The sequence below is a fragment of the Oryx dammah genome, unplaced genomic scaffold (genome assembly GCF_014754425.2).
Source record: "Oryx dammah isolate SB20612 unplaced genomic scaffold, SCBI_Odam_1.1 HiC_scaffold_16, whole genome shotgun sequence".
Classification (NCBI taxonomy): domain Eukaryota; kingdom Metazoa; phylum Chordata; class Mammalia; order Artiodactyla; family Bovidae; genus Oryx; species Oryx dammah.
Window position 1 is genome coordinate 50084831 of NW_024070200.1, and position 19006 is coordinate 50103836.

General features: G+C 39.5%; 1 protein-coding gene across 1 annotated transcript in view; it reads left to right on the forward strand.

The window, feature by feature from the left end:
* The window catches only part of NTRK3 (neurotrophic receptor tyrosine kinase 3), a 429790-nt gene that overhangs the window by 396677 nt on the left and 14107 nt on the right, over window positions 1-19006 (forward strand). Inside the window, exon 16 of the mRNA XM_040257595.1 lies at window positions 16769-16927. Coding sequence (XP_040113529.1) covers window positions 16769-16927 — 159 coding nt within the window. The remainder of the gene's footprint in view (window positions 1-16768; window positions 16928-19006) is intronic.

Here is a 19006-nt window from a genome sequence, read left to right on the forward strand (position 1 = left end):
CAATGTTGTAGTTTCAGGTGAACAACAAAGGGACTCAGCCACACATATGTATGTATCCATTCTCCCCCAAGCTCCCCTCCCATCCAGGCTAGCATATAACATTGAGCAGAGTTCCATGGGCTATACAGTAGATCATTGTTGGTTATCCATTTTAAGCATAACAGTATGTACATGACCTTCCCAAAGTCCCTACCTATCCCTTGGGAAGGGCCTTGAGATGAGATTAGGTTCAGTCCTCTTGGTATACTGACTCATGCAGATAAGAAAATTTTGTTTTGGACAACCTCATATCAGTTTCAGGTGGTGAAGAATCTTAGTCCAATGCTTATTACCGATGTGAACATGGAGAGTAAAAGGAAGGAGAAGGTGCCAAAGGCACAGGGTGACTCCCTAGTAGAACAAGGGCAAGAACTCAGCTGATCTGAGTCTCAGCCCAGTGCTCTCCCCACTGGACTCCACGGGCTCCCTTAATGTCAGATCTCCCTTCACCCATCTTCCTCCCAGGTCACTGTAAGGGTGGTGTCACTAGATTAACCTATATACTCTTTGCTGGAATTTCATATGGGAAGGGCTAGCGAGGAACCTGTGATGCTTGAAAAATAGCCGTGGTATTAACTTCTGTTGATCAATCACTTTGCAGCTGTCACCCATTTGCAGGCTTCCCTGAGATTTTAACCCTGTTATTTTTTTCTAAGTTGAATCCCCATCTTTAAATGAGGGTGGAGGATGTTATCTGCTGGTTCACATTTGTGATCCTGCCAGAGAGACACCCAGTGATCTGTGAGATCACTGTTCTCAGGCACCAAGTGTCCTGCTTTTAGAATCCAAAGGTCTTGTCCCTGAAACATGTAAGCACAAAAATGATCAAAGAACACTGATTATTTAGTAAAACAGTAAGGAATGTAAAAATTAAGAAGGAGGAAAAGAGTTTTCAAAAGGAAATCTTTGGAGATTAGTGTACTGTAAATAGAATATACTAAACACTCTTGATATACATAAATACTAGTAACTAAGAGGTACTTGGAAAATGGCATATCTCTAAACAATGAATATTAAATAAATTAAAGGTAATTTCAGATACAAAGGATAAAACAAAGCAATAATTAAAGAATAAGATGCCCTGTGCTCACTTTGGGGCAGCCCACATACTAAAAATGAGACATCTATCTCCATCAACATACGGACAGGATGAGCGAACAAAATCAGATACGCTTCTCCTCAGTGCTTTCATTAGAATTGTTTTAAATGCACAGAACAAATGTGCCTTTATAATTTTTTTTTCATTTAGATTTCAAACAGTAAAAGCTTTCTCATTTTAATATAGGTCATTGAAAATCTTTTAAACAGCCTGTTGCTCATTTGGAAAAATAAACCAGTGAAGAAAACCGAAAAAAGAAATAAAAGAAAACAGGAAGAAGAATTGATAGGTCTTGTGTCATGACTCAAAGAGGAATCCTTCTTTCCATTGGGTGAAGAGGGGCATTCAATTCTCCAGGGAGCTTTGAGTATGTGGAAAGTTGTGTATTCACTTTCCTGCCCTAGTTGGAGCTGCTCCAGCAGCTAGTTAGAGGAGAAACTGGAAGTTTTACTCCAGCTCAAGGAAGCCAGATAAGGCAGTCTCCAGTCTAAGGAGGAGCTGTGTGTGTTTTATGTCAAGTCCCATGATGCTCTTCCAAACTCCCTTTGCCTGGGGACTTAGCCATTGATGGTAGGTTTCTGCTGCGGTATGTATTGTTTACTCAAGTAATTAAAATATGCAAAGCATTCCCTGTCCCCCATTTTGGGCTTCTTCCCCAGCCACTTCTGGCATTTTTGGTTGGCAGTTAATAAAACAAAAGGTGAGCCCAAAGGCCCACGTCTCCCTCCGGCTAGAATGATTAATTTGGAGCGGTTTGAAAGTAGCAGATTTTACCTGTAGCTACAGCCGTGCTTTCCTAGCTGATGTGTTCAACCCACACTAAACACTATAAGCAGGGCATGGCAAATGCTTCATTACCGGCACAGGACAAGTGGAGGGAGGCAGGAGGAAGGAGGCAAGGGTTTATTCAACCTCTTACGGTGGCACAAAACCAAGAAGACTTCTCCTTCCAGGAAGCCCTACATTGAAAGAGCCAGGAACTTCCCTGTAATCCAGTGGCTAAGACTCCACGCCCTTGATGCAGGGGGCCTACCTTTGATTCCTGGTCAAGGAATTAGATTCCCACATGCCTCAACTAAGAGTTTGCATGCCACAGCTAGAGATCCCATGTGCCATAATTAAGACCTGGCCTAGACAAATAAATGACTAAATAAATAATATATATATATATATATTTAAAGACAGAGAGAGAGCTATACTCAAGGACACTTGAAATTTACTTCCTAATCCAGTTCCTAATTTGCGACCCCATGGGCTGCAACACTCCAGGCTTCCTTGTCTTTCACCATCTTCCGGAATTTGCTCAAACTCATATCCATTGAGTTGGTGATGCCATCCAACCGTCTCTGTTTCAGTGATTATTAGAAAAGCTCGTTATCTCATGGAACTATTGGTGTACATCTGCTGTCTGTTCCCTACTGCACTTGGAGGGAAAGCCCAGCCTCATAAGATGGTATCATAAAATGAGAATCAAGATTAAGGAATTCAATGCTGTAGTCTTAAGGCTGGTGGAATATTTATAGGAAGTATTATTGGTGTTGTTATTAATCTCCCTGAGAAGATGGATGGAGGAGACAATTTATCATGTGGTTTGCTTTTGGAGGAAAGAGATCCCATCTGAGTCTTTGCTTTTTAAAATCCAAATCATCTTGTTTTTTTCTTTTTTCCCTTGAGGCCTTTTTCATAGGTGCTGCAGCCACTGAGTCCAGTTCATAGGGAAATGCCCTGCTCTGATTAGTTCAGGCTTGTCTTCCCTGAGATTCACGTTAACTGTACTTCCTGTGTTTAAATCCTGCTTTGGTAAACAGTCAAATATTCCAATAGGACCCAGGTTGGTGGCCATGCTGCTCCTGGAAGCCCCTTTTAGCTGCTGCCAGTGTTTGTATGACGAATTGTCTTGAACTCACAAAACCCCCAATGAGAAGGATTTGGAGTGTGGCAGTGGATTAACTTTGAGCTTGGCCTCTATCCACACACTTGCTGACATTCCAATCCTGAGCCAGTTTCCTTATCCAGAAATCAAAAATGGTGCCTCTTTGTTGTAAGGGTCTCTGAGGAAATGTTCAAGTCCCTGGAAAAGAGAAGTGCTTGCTGTTCATTCAGCAAACATAGAGTTTGAGAAAAAGCACCTTCTAAGAAAGATTTCGATTTGCAGTCTTACGCATATGTGTGTGTATTGAAAACCTGTCATGTCTCTGTTTCATTTAATATCACATTTAGTGTCTGTACATGTTCTGTGTACCTCATTATTATCTTCATTTTGCATCCTAGGAAGCCAGTTCTTCAGAAGTTAAACACCTAGTGTTGCTATGGGGCTTCCCAGGTGGCGCTAGTGGTAAAGAACCCGCCTGCCAGTGCAGGAGACACGTGTTCTATCCCTGGGTTGGGAAGATCCCCTGGAGGAGGGCATGGCAACCCACTCCATTATTCTTGCCTGGAGAATCCTGTGGACAGAGGAGCCTGACGGGCTATAGACCATAGGATCACAAAGAGTTGGACCTGCGATTCATGGGGTCGCAAAGAGTCGGACACGACTGAGCGACTGAACTGAACTAAAGCAACTTAGCACACAGTGTTGCTTTGCTAAGTGACATTTGCCAAGTTATAAATTATTCTTTTTGCTTTTTTGGATCCTCTGTTTCCTCATCCTATACATACTCAAGGAGGTTTTATTCTCTTGCCTTCCTTTACCCATTAATGCTTAGCATGTGTTTGGAGTCTGAATGGGTCAGTCTGGGTCCAGGGTGATCTATGGATCTGAGCTGAGCTGAGATCTCCAGCTTTGTTGCATGAATTGGGCTCTTTTAGCACCATCCCTAAAGTTTGTTTCCATGAGAAGATATCAACCAGGAGGCTCCAAGTCCGGGCATTTGGAAAAGAAAACAAAAGCCAAATCATATTTCAGCCCACATCTTTAGACTTGCAATGTAGGCTGTATAAAAATATATATTGCTTGGGGCAGTAAAGGACAATGAGGTCTCAGAATGACTGCCAACATTTAGACAGAATTTAGAAAGAAGAAAACAAAAGGGGATGTTATAAAAGGTGTGTGTTCCTGGGGCTTCGATCTGAGGAGTTGCTCCTGGCAGATGCAGCTCTAGGTGAAAGAGCTGAGCAGACTCACAATGGGCCTCTTTATCCTCCAGGCTCTCACTGCTCAACAGCTTAACTGTTACACTCCTTGTGTTTTTGAAAAACTCCAAGGGTATTTCCTAATCCGGGCTAGAGGCTCAGCCTGAAAGAGCCATTCCATGGAGGTTCTGCTAAACGGAATGTCTTTTGCTTAATCTATCTTTAAGCTTTGCTTTGAGGGAGAAGCGCTATAGTGGTGTCTTTGTAAGTTTCCTCTGCACCTTGCCTCAAAAGAATTCCAAAAACACTGGGGCCATGGTCTTCAGTTTATGTCTATGAGAAGTTACATAATACTTTGCTCACTTGATGCCAAGAGCCGACTCATTGGAAAAGACCCTGATGCTGGGAAAGATTGAGGACAGGAGGAGAAGTGGGTGACAGAGGATGAGATGGTTGGATGGCATCACCAACTCAATGGACATGAGTTTGAGCAAACTTCAGGAGATGGTGAAGGACAGGGAGGTCTGGCGTGTTGCAGTCCACGGGATCACAAGGAGTCGGACACAACTTAGCGACTGAACAATAACAACAATCCACTTGCGTGTGGCTGGCACACACATATGTTTATCTAAACAGTTTCCCTCCCAGTGTGTGGAAGTGTGTGTCTGCACTAGAGGTCACTAATACCGATGGGCAGCCCATGTGGGTGAACACCGCAGACCCTCCATAAGTCTGGTATAGTCTGAATAAGAGTGGCAGTGATTTTAAAGACTGTGCTTGGTGGCTGCTGGGGCTCCTGCCTGATGGACTGCTCAGACCCGCAGACCTAGATTTAAGAGGCAAAGCTGCTGGGGCATTTGGGAAACCAAGAGACTTTCAGGAGACAAAGAAAGCATAGATTAAACTTTTATTTTTCCTTAATGCATATGGAGATTCTCCTATGTCCTGAGACATGCAATCAAGAAAGATTAAAATTGAATAAATAAAAAATGACACTGTGCATGACAGTCTTAACAATAATCTCCTGAATTAAGATATTTTGCCGTTAATGTACATTTTGCAATGTTTCTATAACTCTTCAGAAAGCAGTTGCCACTCTCATCTACTTTGACAGATTCAACATGGCCCCCATGGATGAGTGATTTCAGAGAAAGCTTGAATCACTCTATGGGTATCAAAAATGCCCCGTGTTTGCTCACCTTTGTGTCCTGGCTCCTTTATCTGGCATATATGGGTCACTCTGTCTCCTTTATACCTTGTCAGATGTGTGTGAGGATAGACGTTTTGAACTTCTGGGAGAGAAGCGGGCTTGTATGTATCCTGTGGAGAAATTGCCTCCCTTTCTGTGTAGTGAGGTGGACAGCACTGAGAGTCTTCTTGAGGTCAGCAGAATTTCTCTTTAAAACACAGTGCTGGATTCCCTCTGACTGCAAGGAAGCTGGCATTATCCAACAGAAATGAGCAAGACAATTTCCTTGTGCAAGAAAGGGAGGATCCAAAGCGAAGGGATGGGATGACTGTGGACAGGGGTGGCCGGGTGGGAGGTTCACCTCCTGCCAGGAGCACTTTGCCCCAGGGCATCCTGCCCCCAGCAGAACCCAAGCCTGGCAGTCCCTGCAGCTCTCTCTTTCTACCCTTCAGTCCTGCTTACTCCTGGCTCTCAGGGCGTAGCCGGGAGTGAGGGCTGAAGGCTTGAATGGAGGAAATGAGGTTGAGGGATTTCAGGCAGGCACCCCAGGAGGATGGAGATGAGGCTGTAGTTCTTTTTTTTTTTTTTTAGATTCTTCTTATATCTTTTCTCTTTAATTATTTATTTTTAATTGAAGGATAATTACAATATTGTGTTGGTTTCTGCCATACATCAACGTGGGTCAGCCATAGGCGTACCTATGTCCCCTCCCTCTTAAACCTCCCTCCCATCTGCTACCCCATCCCACTCCCCCTTGTTTCAGAGCCCCAGTTTGAGTTCCCCAGTCATACAGCAAATTCCCACTGGCTGTCTATTTCACATGTGTTAGTCTGTATGCCTCCATGCTACTCCCTCCGTTTCTCCCGCCCTCTTCTTTTTACCGCCCCCTTCCACCCCTATCCCCATGTCCATAAGTCTGTTCTCTATGTCTGCATCTCCATTACTGCCCTGCACATAAGTTCATCAGTATTATCTTTCTAGATTCCATATATATGAGCTAATATATGACACTTGTTTTTCTCTGACTTACTTCACTCAGTATAGTAGACTCTGGGCTCATCCATCTCATTAGAACTGACTCAAATGCATTCCTTTTTATGTATAAATGTACCACAGCTTCTTTATCCATTCATCTGTTGATAGACATGTATGTTACTTCCATGTCCTAGCTTTTGTAAATAGTGCTTCCGTGAACATTGGGGTGCATGTTTCGTTTTCAGTTATGGTTTTCTCTCACATCTTTCCCATGATACAGCTGTAGGCCTGAAGATGGGTGGGATACAGCCATGGAGAAAGATGGAATTTAGCCAGAAAGACTCTAGACTTTGCACCCTGCATGCTCAATCTTTAATGCCCCCGTGATCTTCAAACTTGAATGCCCCCTAAACAAATTTTTTTAAAAATGTACCCCCCTTTGCATGTTTTAATTTATCATCTAAAATCTTCCACGTTTATAATAAGTATGCCATTTCCACAACATTGTAAATACTGACATTAAAAACACATTACTCCTTTAATGCATCTAATGAACTTTAAATACCAGAGCAATTTGATCCATCATCTATTAAACACATGAACAAGTACTTAAACCCTCAGTTTTACATGGTTCCATTTTCTTCTTGAATTTATAGTTTCATTACAGTTTCCCCATCAAATATCCTTATGGATTCTTTTTTTATGCATGAAAGCCTTTTATTGGCCATTTTATCATAATTTAGGTGACAAAAATACATGCCTGTGTGCATGCTCAGTGGTGTCTGACTCTTTGTGACCCCATGGACTATAGCCCACCAGGCTCCCCTCTCCATGGAACTTTCCAGGCAAGAATATTGGAGTGGGTTTCCATGCCCTCCTCCAGGGGATCTTCCCCACCCAGGGCTTGAATCTGTATCTGTCTCCTGCATTGATGGGTGAATACTATACCACTGAGCCACCTGGGAAGGCCACAAAAATGTGTATGAAGACTTTAATTTTTATTGACCAGTGGCCTTAAGTTTCTAGATGTTAAGAGATTTGGATTGAGTTATCATCATAATTATTAGTAATATACAGAAATAGGCAATAAATCAAAATAATAATCAGATAATACATATAACAATTTTTGATGAATATGAAAGATAAGGCACACAATATTTTTGGAAATCCATCTCATATCTTTCAATTAGCCTGTATTCATTAATCAATATTATTTAGTGCTAAAATAAGGAATAAGGTTAAGGTTCAGAATCAGTTCGATTACTGCTTTTTTATTTTTATAAATATAAGAAATGAGAAACACTATTCACAATAAATGAATGGATGGGAAAGGAAAGTGTTTTATTACTACAACTCACATTTCGTTATTTGCCTAAAATCACATTTGGTCTCTTATCAAAATTCCTTTTTACTCTTCTCTCAGTTGATAATTCTTTTTGGTTTGTCCCCCTTCAGTGGTTTGAAAAGCATTAAAAACCACCGGACTTGCAAAAGAATTTATTTCCCAGTCACTAGAGACATTCATTTTCAACACCTATACTAATATTTCATAGAGTTTATTCATTTGTGGTCTGTAGGATTTCTCTCCTGAGGTTTAGAATGAGTGAAACATTTGTCTTCCCCTTTGAGAGTGGCAGCATGTGTGTGTGAGTGCATGTGTGTGTGTGTGCACACGCGCATGTGTGCATGAACAGTTGGGCAGGGAAATTGCTTTACCACAGGGGGTTCTCAGTGTTAGAAAAAATCTGTAAGAGAGTTAAGGATCTGCATAAACCTTCAAAACTATCCTTGCTAGGTTCCAGGATTGCGTGTATTTCCAAAGTTATATGGACCTTAGGTTTGAATTCATTTAAGTGGTCACTGAAGTCTCTCTCTGCCTATTATATTGCATGAGAATTCTAGGCTATTATCCTATGGGAATTCTAGGCTATTACCTTTTAGAAGGAGTGAGAAACATCCTGAACTATATGTGAAAAGTGTGTTTCCCTGCTGGCAATAATGAAAGAATGGCAGCAATCCCAGACCTATAAATAGTGGATTGATTAGGTAAACTGTGGTGTAGTCATGCACATGGAATCCAATCTAGCTAGAAAAGGAAAGAGAGAACCCTAATCGGGGGGAAAGTAAAGTATATAAGAGATATGGTATGGTACTTCCATTTATGAAAATGAGGAAAATTATATAATCCCTATTTGCTTATGTTAAAAACAATTGAAGAATAAACTGAAAACAAGCATGAAATGGTTGCCTCCAGGGGAGGGGGAGAGCAGGATGGAGGGAGTGAGCAGAGATGAAACTCGACTTAGGGTCGTGTACCTTGATTTGGGTTTGACTTTAAAATCATGTAATGGTTTTTGCGTTGTTACAAAATATTATGTTGAATGGGAAAGAAAAAGGAAAGCAATTCTTAAAAATCAAAAGCAAAATGAAACAAATAAACCGGCACATTATGTTGGTGACTTGGCCACTCAGAGAGGAATTATTTCCTGTGACTTTAAAACACAGCAATGTCTTAGATATGTCCCTAGTATGTACATCCTAAATATGAGTAGAACTGCAAAGACAGCTTTCAGGAATCCTGTTGTTGGTAATGATCTTGAGCTGAATTTAAAAAATATATATATTAGGATAAAAAATAAGTAATATTACTAATGTAAGAATCAATATTTTCAGCAAAAAAACACACCAAATATAAAACCAAAAAAATTAAGTTAAACTCTGTAATCCTACATTTGAGTTGGAAAAAATCAATATGAACTCATGATATATTTTCCTTTCAAAGGAAATATTTTCCTAGTGTTTTCCACTATAAGGACCTAGAAATAAATACTGATCAATCTAACAGAGGTGAGTATTCCTGGCTTCCATCACGTGGTCCCTAAATTCCATTGTCCACTGAAAGGACACGAGGCTCCTTGAAACAAATAACTGAGTTAGGGCCAGTACAGCAAGTGGACAAAATAAACCTAGGATTTTTTTTTTTTTTTCTCATGTCAGAAAGCAAGAATGCTATCAAAGACCACTGGGGTTTGGTGAAACGTGCCAGCTTGCAGAGGCTGCTACTGGCCAAAGATTGAACAATGAGCATCAAAAAGAGAAATTATAATTGACTGAAACACTTCAAATGTGTAAACACACACACACATGCACAAATAATTAAGTATGCTTCTGAAATAGGCCTCTCACTGGTCACCTTCAGAGGATGCTAGCGAAGGAACTCCGGCTTCCCCGGTGGCTCAGACAGTAAAGAATCTGCCTGTAATGTAGGAGATGCAGGTTCGATCCCTGGGTCGGGAAGATCCTCTGGAGAAGAGAATGGCTACCCACTCCAGTATTCTTGCCTGGAGAATCACATGGACAGAGGAGCCTGGCAGGCTACAGTCCACATGGTCACAAAGATTCAGACACAACTGAAAGACTAACACACACATACAGAAGGAACTCATTATTCTGAAAACTGGTAGATAAAAAGGAGTTCCTATATAAACTGTCACCAGTGTAACCAGTAGTTAATGAAGGAAAGTTCTTATTCATGGAAGATTTCCAGCTGATATATGCAGAGGGAATGCTCGAATTAGAATGTCACCCTTTTGCAGCCACTAATGAAATAATGGATGTCAGCAATGATCATCAGCGGCCACTGACATCCTAAGGTGAAACGGAACTTTGTGATGGAAGGTCAGGCTGACAAGCATCTTGAATCCACAATAATAGAGGTGGTGGAAGAGTTACCTAAGGTAGTATAATCCAAAGATCTGCAGGGACTTATTTTTTTCTTGACTCATTCCTTGGAATTTTTGCCTTATTCCTGTATATTTCCTGTTAAAAGGCTCAGCCTTCAGATTCTTAGTGTATCTCATTGAGAGCTTGGATCATTAACTAGAATTTCTCAGGCAGTGCCTGGGTAGTAATTTACCTTATCTTCATCTGTGAAATGGGGATTGTAGGGAATTCTACCACATAGTATGAGAGAGAGGTTTAAATGCAGAGTGTGTGTAACATCCAGTGGTGTGTTACACCCAGTGTGTATCACATCCAGTGATATTCAGTGTGTATTAATTAGATTATTCTTATTAAGATTATTATTTCATCCCATTGCTTGCCTGGCTAGGTTTCATCATGGGGATATTTGTCTATATCTGTGTGTGTGTGTGTATTTATTTTAACCTGGGAAGGATTTGACCAATAACTTTCCCAGAGTGGATCTCTCTAATATGAGAGAAGGATACAGGAATGTAGGCAGCTCTGAAGGAAAATCAGTATAGTCTAGGCAGATAGACAGATAGATAGATAGTGAAGCCGCTCAGTCGTGTCTGACTCTTTGCGACCCCATGGATAGTAGCCAACCAGGCTCCTCCATCCATGGGACTTTCCAGGCAAGAATAATGGAATGGGTTGTCATTTCCTTCTCCAGGGGATCTTTCTGACCCAGGGATCAAACCCGGGTCTCCTGTGTTGTAGGCAGACACTTTACCATCTGAGCCACCAGGGAAGCCCAGTCTAGGCAGACCTATGGGAAATATGGACAGTCTAGGAAATCAGGCTTGTCCTGGTGCTCACCATACACACACAGGACACACTCTGCATTTTATGGGTATACTCTTGTATTTCCTCATGCTTGGTGGGTTTCTATATATTGAATATGTCATCTCACTTTAGACACAGCTGTTGCTTAACTTCTATGTTGAAGATGAGGAAATTGAAACTCAAAGAGGTTAAGAGTTTGTCAAAAGTCACATCAGAACCCAGGGTTTTTGACTTCCAATTTATTGCTTTTGTTGTTGTTCTTGTTGTTATATCACAGTCCACTAGAAATATTTTAGTCCACTTCTGGAGGAATGCTGTATAAATTTCACCCACACTGGTGATGCCACCCAGTGAAAATCTTAATAAAATTCTTCTTAGCAGTAACTTTGTGACTGAGTAATACCTTTCTGATCATTTTTGGTCCAGAGACTTAAACTCCTCAAAATTTATACCAATGCACTCAGATTTCTCTTTTTGTACATTTGGAAATTTCAATTTGAAATGGCTCTTCTGGGTTATGTATAGAATCATCAAATGAGGCAAACAGCCCACGTCAATTTGTAAGAATCCGGTATTTACCATTTCTCATTCAAGAGAAATGTTCCCATATTCCTAACCTCTTTTCCTTTTCATTCAAGAAACCAGGTACAATAAACCATTCCACTAGCTTTCATCAAAAACCTAATTTTTCTCAAAAAATATTTTGATTTAGAACGCAAATAAATTAGGTCCACTGGTTTTCCTTTAGTCATATGTTTAGTTTTCTTCCTCTTATTGTTTTAAAATTTTCAAATGTGGTACATGCTCATGAACAGACAGCATAGAAATACATAATATAGAAAAAATGGAGTTTTCTTTGTGGTCAGTTCTCTCACTTTTCCTTCCTGGAAGAAATCGCTGGCTTAATGACTATCTTTCTGGACCTTTTTCTATGCATTTACAGACTTATACATTATTGCCTTTTAATATATTTGCTTATGCACACACATTTTACATAAATGAGAATGCTAATATATATTTACAGTGTTTTACATTTTCATTTAATATATCCTGGACGTATTTACATATCACTGTACTTACCTCTACTACATTCCGTTTAAGTGCTGCATATACATTTAATGATGAACAAATTGCTGCCCCTAAAAACAATGAAATAAAATATCGTCAATGAAGTATTTTTTGCTTACATAAGCAAGTATTTTCCTAAGACTCCTAGAAGTAAAATTGCTGAATTAAAAGGCACTTAACATCTTTAGGGTGGACGTATTCTGCCAAGCTACCCTCAGAAAAGGCTGCCTAATCTTAGTAACGAACAACTCTTTCCTCAGGCTTTTTATACACTGGATAGTACCAGTCTCTTCATTTTCCCCACATGATAAAGAATGTGTCTCCTTATTGTTTTAACTCACATCTCTTCATGTGTTTGTGGCCATTTGTAGCTCTTCTGTGAATCATCTGTTCTTCATTTCTCTGTTGGATTTCTTGTTTTTAACTAATTTAAAGAAAACACTTTATAATATATGGATTTTAATTCCTTCTTACATATATGGCAAATATGCCATTTGTTTCTTAACTATGCTTATTTTGTATTTTGCCATGCAAAAGTATTTAATTTTTACCAGGGGTATCTCTGAATTCTGTCCTTTATGGCTTCTCGAACGTGTGTCTTATTTAGGAAGGCCTTTCTCTCCTGAGGTTATACAAATAGTTTTCTAAGTTTTCTTCTAATATGATTATTGTTTTGTTTTTTTATGTTTAGCTCTTTAATCCATCTGGAAATGATTTTTGTATATGGTGTGAGGTAGGTATCTAACTGTACTTTTTAAATGAATAGTTCATTGTCCCTACACTGATTACTAACCCATCATTTCATATATTAAATTCCAGTATTGATACGTGAGTCTGTTTCTGGACTCTACTTTGTTCCATTGATCAAAGAAATTTGTCTATTCCTATGCCAATAACCCACTGTGTTCATTCCTGTAGTTTGATATTGTGTTTTTCTATCTGATTGAGCAAATATCCCTTGTTGTTCTATTTCAAGTATATCTTAGTTTTTTTAATCAAATGCTCCTCTCGATGAATTTTGGTACTGTGTTGTCAGTTTCCATACATTATGCCATTGAGGGTTTTATTTAGATGGTGCTGAATTTTTAGATTAATTTTGGGATGAATGAGAAGTTTATAACTGAGTCTTCTTATCCAAGGAGAAGACACATCTTTCCATATCTTCAGATCTTCTTTTATGTTTTTTAATAGTTATATTTACATAGACCTCATAAATTTTCTGGTAAGGTTTATACCAAGGAATTTTAAACATTTTTTTGGTTGTTGTTCTTGTTGCTATTGTACAAACATGTTTAATTTTCATTGAATTTTGAAGTCATTGCTACTGGTGCATGAGAGTAATTTGATTTTTGTATATTCATTTCATGTCTGGGTAGCTTACTAAATCATAAAATGATTCTAATTGCTTTATAGCTCATTGCCTTGAACTGTCATATCATATGCAAACAATGATAGTTTGACTTCCTTTTCAGTATTTTTACCTTGTTTTTATTCTCACTTTATTGTATTGACTAGGATCACTTACAGAGTTTTGCATAAAATCTGTGATAGAAGATACTGTCTATGCTTTCAATGTTTTATCAATAAATATGATATTTAAATCCCACGGATGGAGGAGCCTTGTAGGCTGCAGTCCGTGGGGTCGCTAGGAGTCAGACACGACTGAGCGGCTTCACTTTGACTTTCACTTTCATGCATTGGAGAAGGAAATGGCAACCCACTCCAGTGTTCTTGCCTGGAGAATCCCAGGGACGGGGGAGCCTGGTGGGCTGCCGTCTATGGGGTCGCACAGAGTCGGACATGACTGAAGTGACTTAGCAGCAGCAGCAGCAGCAACAGTGTATTAAATAAAGGAAGTTTACCTTCTATTACTAATGAATTAGCACTATTAGTCAGGAAAGGATGTTGGTAGTTTGGGGCATCTTTTTAAAGAATAGCTTTTCTTCTTTTATTTTTACTTTAGTTTACTTTGTTTTTTCTCTTGCAATTTCCGACTTCTTTTTAGGGTAATATGTGTGATTGGTTTTTGTAAACATGTTTTAGGTAATTGGAAATAATATGCAACTTTTTAAGGAGGCTGAAAGATACATACATCACCCATATCTATCAATTAAAACTCATTATTTGTATTTTTTAAATGTATCTTTATTTTTGTTGTCTTCTTGGTCTGTCATTTTGCATAATAAGTGTTTTAATTTTCCTTTGTAATTGTAGCTTTGTCAGTTTTCTTTTATTTATAACCTATTTTACTTTTTTATACATTTTTATTGCTGTTAATTTTTAGTTTGTGATTTTTCATAATGGCAAATTTTATCACCTTCAGATATAATATAGATCACTTTGTCTTCATTTAGTTCTTGACTTTCTGAAATATTTTTCATATGTATGTTAATTTTTGATATATTCTATATTGATCATATAGCATATATACAATATATTTTATATATGGATTATATTTTCATATGTATTATATATATTGAATATTATCTATTCAAGTTATATTATCTATTCAATTATATTTGCCCTTTATTTTTATGTATCAATGTATTAAATATTATGCACATCATATATTGAGTATTTTTTAACTGTTTATTGTGTTTTTAAATTCTTTCAAAATTTTCAATATTTTCTATTATTTCCTTTTAAACATGTCTTTTCTAGATAACATGCATCTTGTTTTTTTTTAACATAAATTTTTTCTTTATTTAAAAGGTAGTATAGCCTATTAGTTCTCATTGTCTATAGTGATGTAATTTAAAGTTCTTTTTCATTTTGTGCTTGCTATTCACCATTATCACCATTATCCAAAAAAGACCATTTTTGTATTGGTTAGAGATTTTTGGTTCTATTTTCCTGAAACTGCTTTGGAAACCATATGTACTGTTTTTATGCTTTTAGTAGCTACATTAATATTTTAGCAAGCACATTTAAAGTTAAACTGTTACAAAAATTGAAGACTATAAATTCCCTTGCAGAGTCTTTATCAGGCTTTTAATTATTTCCCTAACTACTCTTATATGCACTTATTTTTAATATTATCTAAAAGTTTCATTCCAGAATATTGTTAATAGTAGCAATGATATTACTATTAGCATTATTAATGGTATTATTTACTTTATACCTCTGTCTTACAGAAATCCTTTATTAGTAATTATATTACATTTAACTAACATAGTACTGACCATTATTTTGATTTAGATTGTGTTTCTGTGGCTTATTTGCTTTGCACTGTTTGTTACATTCCAATTCATTGTATATTTTAGATTCTGTTTTCATTTTCCTATAGTATATCCTCAATTAATTTTTCTGCTTTATTTTTCTGAAAGACCATGAGTGGTAAACTCTCTGAGTCTTTACTTATCTGAAAGAAACATCTTCATTTGTCTTTACACTCGATGCAGAACTGTCTTGATTATAAAAACCCAGGTTGAAAACAACTTCTGCAAATCCATATTATCATTTACCTTCTAAAATACTTTGTGGATAATGCAAACATCATCTCTTTTTTTAGTAACAAGATTGCCCGTCTTCAGCAACTCATTCTTTCTTATGTGTTTATGATTATAATTCCTACAACTGGCCCATCATAGAAATGAGAGCTTCAATTCATCGTTCATCATAATAGCTCATTTATAGAGAGCTCTTTTTCGATCAGTGGAAAACGGTTTTCTAACAAGTTTCATGTGTTAGCCAGAAGTTCCAATTTCTGCTGCTCTGTTTATGAATGATGCAGTTAGTTTGTGAGTGCTAAAGCATGCTGTGAATTTTCTTCCACTTATGCTAATAACATGTCTAACCTGCTGGGCAGTGAGGATTTCCCTACTGTTTGTTCTCAGGGAAGTAAAGCCTGAATGGCAGTCTCTTCCTCATATCCTGGACTGTCAGATCAGTAGATCCACAGCTGGCTAATGTCCTTGTTATCGTTGTTATTGTTTGGTCACCAAGTCGTGTCTGACTCTTTTGTGACCTCAGGGACTATAGCCCGCCAGGCTCCTCTGTCCATAGGATTTCCCAGGTGAGAATACTGGAGTGGGTGGCCATTTCATTCTCCAGGCGATCTTCCCAACCCACAGATCAAACCCACATCTCCTGCGTTGCAGGCAGATTCTTTACCACTGAGCCACTGGGGAAGCCCAATGTCTTCCTTGGGTTACTTTAAACAACACTCCCCTTCCTGGCTTTTGCGATCTTGCTAAGAATGGTTGTGAATTCTCTTGTAGCCCACCTGATTTCTCATTAGCGTGTGATCTCTCATGCTTTTGAACTCCCTTATCCCCTTCTTTCCAAACCCTAATTGTAGTGAGAAATTCAAGACTGTCAGATAAATGCTAAAGCCATAGTTCCACAGACTGGGGGCACATCAACCACATTGTGCTTTAACCTCCCTGGCCAAGGAGTCTAACCTAATGTCTGCACATCCTCGGAGACTTGTTAGACTCACTCAGTGATTCTGTGACTTCCTTTGGGACTCCTTCTCAAGGTTAGATCTGACTGTAGTACCAGATTCTGAAACCCTCTCTCCCACTTCAAATCATCTTGTAATCTTTCTTGACCTTCCATGCCAAGGAGCCTACCTTCCCTTAGGTGTGATCTCTAATTGCTACCTTAGCTGCCTCTAGCATCCTAGGGCTTGGAGGTCAGCATCTCCGCTGGCCTTTTGACACAAAAGTTGCATCCCATTTGGCCATCTTAGAATAAGATGCATCAAGAGGGCATCTGCAGATGAAGAGTGCAGGCTGATGCAACTGATTCTGGTCATTGGGTCACTCTGTGTGTGCTTCTGTCTCGGTCCCTTTTAGGTGGGAGGACATACCATGCTCCCCATTCGCTGGATGCCCCCTGAAAGCATCATGTACCGGAAGTTCACTACGGAGAGTGACGTGTGGAGCTTTGGGGTGATTCTCTGGGAGATCTTCACCTACGGAAAGCAGCCATGGTTCCAGCTCTCAAACACAGAAGTACGGAAGGGGGCAGATGCCTGGAGGAGTGATGGGGTCGGGGGAGGGGATAGTTAAGGAGTTTGGAATGGACATGTTCACACTGCTATATTTTAAATGGATAACCAACAAGGACCTACTGTGCAGCACAAGACATTCTGCTCAGTGTTATGGGGCAGCCTGGGTGGAGGGGACTGGGGGAGAGTGGATACATGTATACGTATGATTGAGTTGCCTGAGTTTACCTGAAACTGTCACAACACTGTTAATCGTCTATACCCCAATATAAAAGAAAAAGTTTAAAAAAGGAAAGAAAGGGGCAGGGGGGAACCTTGACCTGTGGGAGGCTGATAGAAGATATCTGAAGCCAGCTCCTAGACAAGAGTGTGCAAAACACTGGGTGGGTTTTCAAGCTAGCAGAGCAAATGTTGGCAGAAGCAGGAGGAGAGTGACCTTCTTGATAGGAAAAAGGAAAAAAGCATAACTGTAGGAAAAGTGCTGTGATTGTCAGGAGAGCATGAAGTCAGATGTCGAAATTGAGATGCAAGGCACAGTTCTGTTTGCTCTGCTACACTTAAAAAATCACAAAAGTTTCACTAAGACAGAAAGTGAAAACAAAAAAAACAACTATGAGGTTTTTCAACTGTGCCATCTTGTGGAAACACCTACTACTAAGTCCACCAGATCATCTGGGTCCCCAGAGGCATTAGGCAGGCCAAGCCCAGAGATGTGCTGGCAGGTGGATGGAGAAGGCAAATTTCATGCACCTGATAGAGCTGTGTGTGGACTTCCGGGAGTAAGATGAATCGTAACAGTAAATGTAGTGATATACACGTTATGCCTTTTTATACTTTTGATGTACAGTATTAATAAAAAGTGCTAGCCATCAAATTAAATAACAGCTCACATTTAAAGCCAGGCATTTTCCGAAGCACATTAGCCTGTATTAACTCAGGATTTTTCACACAAATGCTTGTTGACATTCAAGACAAAGGAAGTGGGACTGCTTGGGGTTCTGGAGTGGATTGGCCTGGTCTCAGAGGTGAAAGCTTCTGCCTGGAGAAGGCCTGGGCTGTGGTGCAGAACAAGATGCTTCTCAGTGACTGTGTTGCCCCAGGGAACTCAGTCCAGTTTGTAGGCAGTAAAGGGCTGGGTCTCCCAACCCAGCAGAACTATAAAAGATTGCAGTCTATGGTCTGTTTTCTGGAAAAACATGAACATGAGGACCTTTTAATATTAGAATACTATCTGAATATTCCAGAAAGTATCTTTCTTTTTGGAAGCTATGTTCATGTTGGCTTTACTGTACCCTGACCATTTAATTCAGTAAATATCAAAGGCTGAAAAGAAGGCATTTCTTTAAACTTATAATATGTTATCATTTGGAAATGGAATGGGTCCTGACGACATTTCCCAAAGCAGGAAAATACATTTTAATAACTTTTCTTAAAAAAATGAAAGTGTGTATATCAAAACTCATTTGTTATGGTGCTTCATGGGCTTCCCTGGTAGCTCAAATGGTAAAAAAAATCTGCCTACAATTTAGGAGACCTGGGTTCGATCCCTGGGTTGGGAAAATCCCCTGGAGAAGGGCATGGCAACCCACTCTAGTATTCTTGCCTGGAGAATTCCATGGACAGAGGAGCCTGGTGGGCTACAGTCTATGGGACTGCAAAGAGTTGGACATGACTGAGAGGCTAACACAGACACATACAAAACTATTGTTTTCCTGGGTAGGGGGTGGTGGTAAACACACACACACACACACACACACACACACGAATGCATATACACATATCCATGTGTACACATCCTAGCACATTTGCATGCACTCAGGCACACAAAGCATCCTGATCACAGCCCCCATGTAGTTTTCTGGCTCTAGTGGGAAGGGGACTCTAGGCTGAGGGCTCTATTGGTCTCAACAGACAATCTGTCCTGGATGTCTAACCTGTCTCAGCATCGCAAACAAGGTCATTTCTGACACTCCTTAGTTAGGCATTGGCCTTGAGGATGGGCTTCCTACCTCCCCGCCCCCTCCCCCTGCCCCCAGTTTCCTTGTCCACTCTACCCACCCCAGCAATCAAGTCCTAGAAGTCA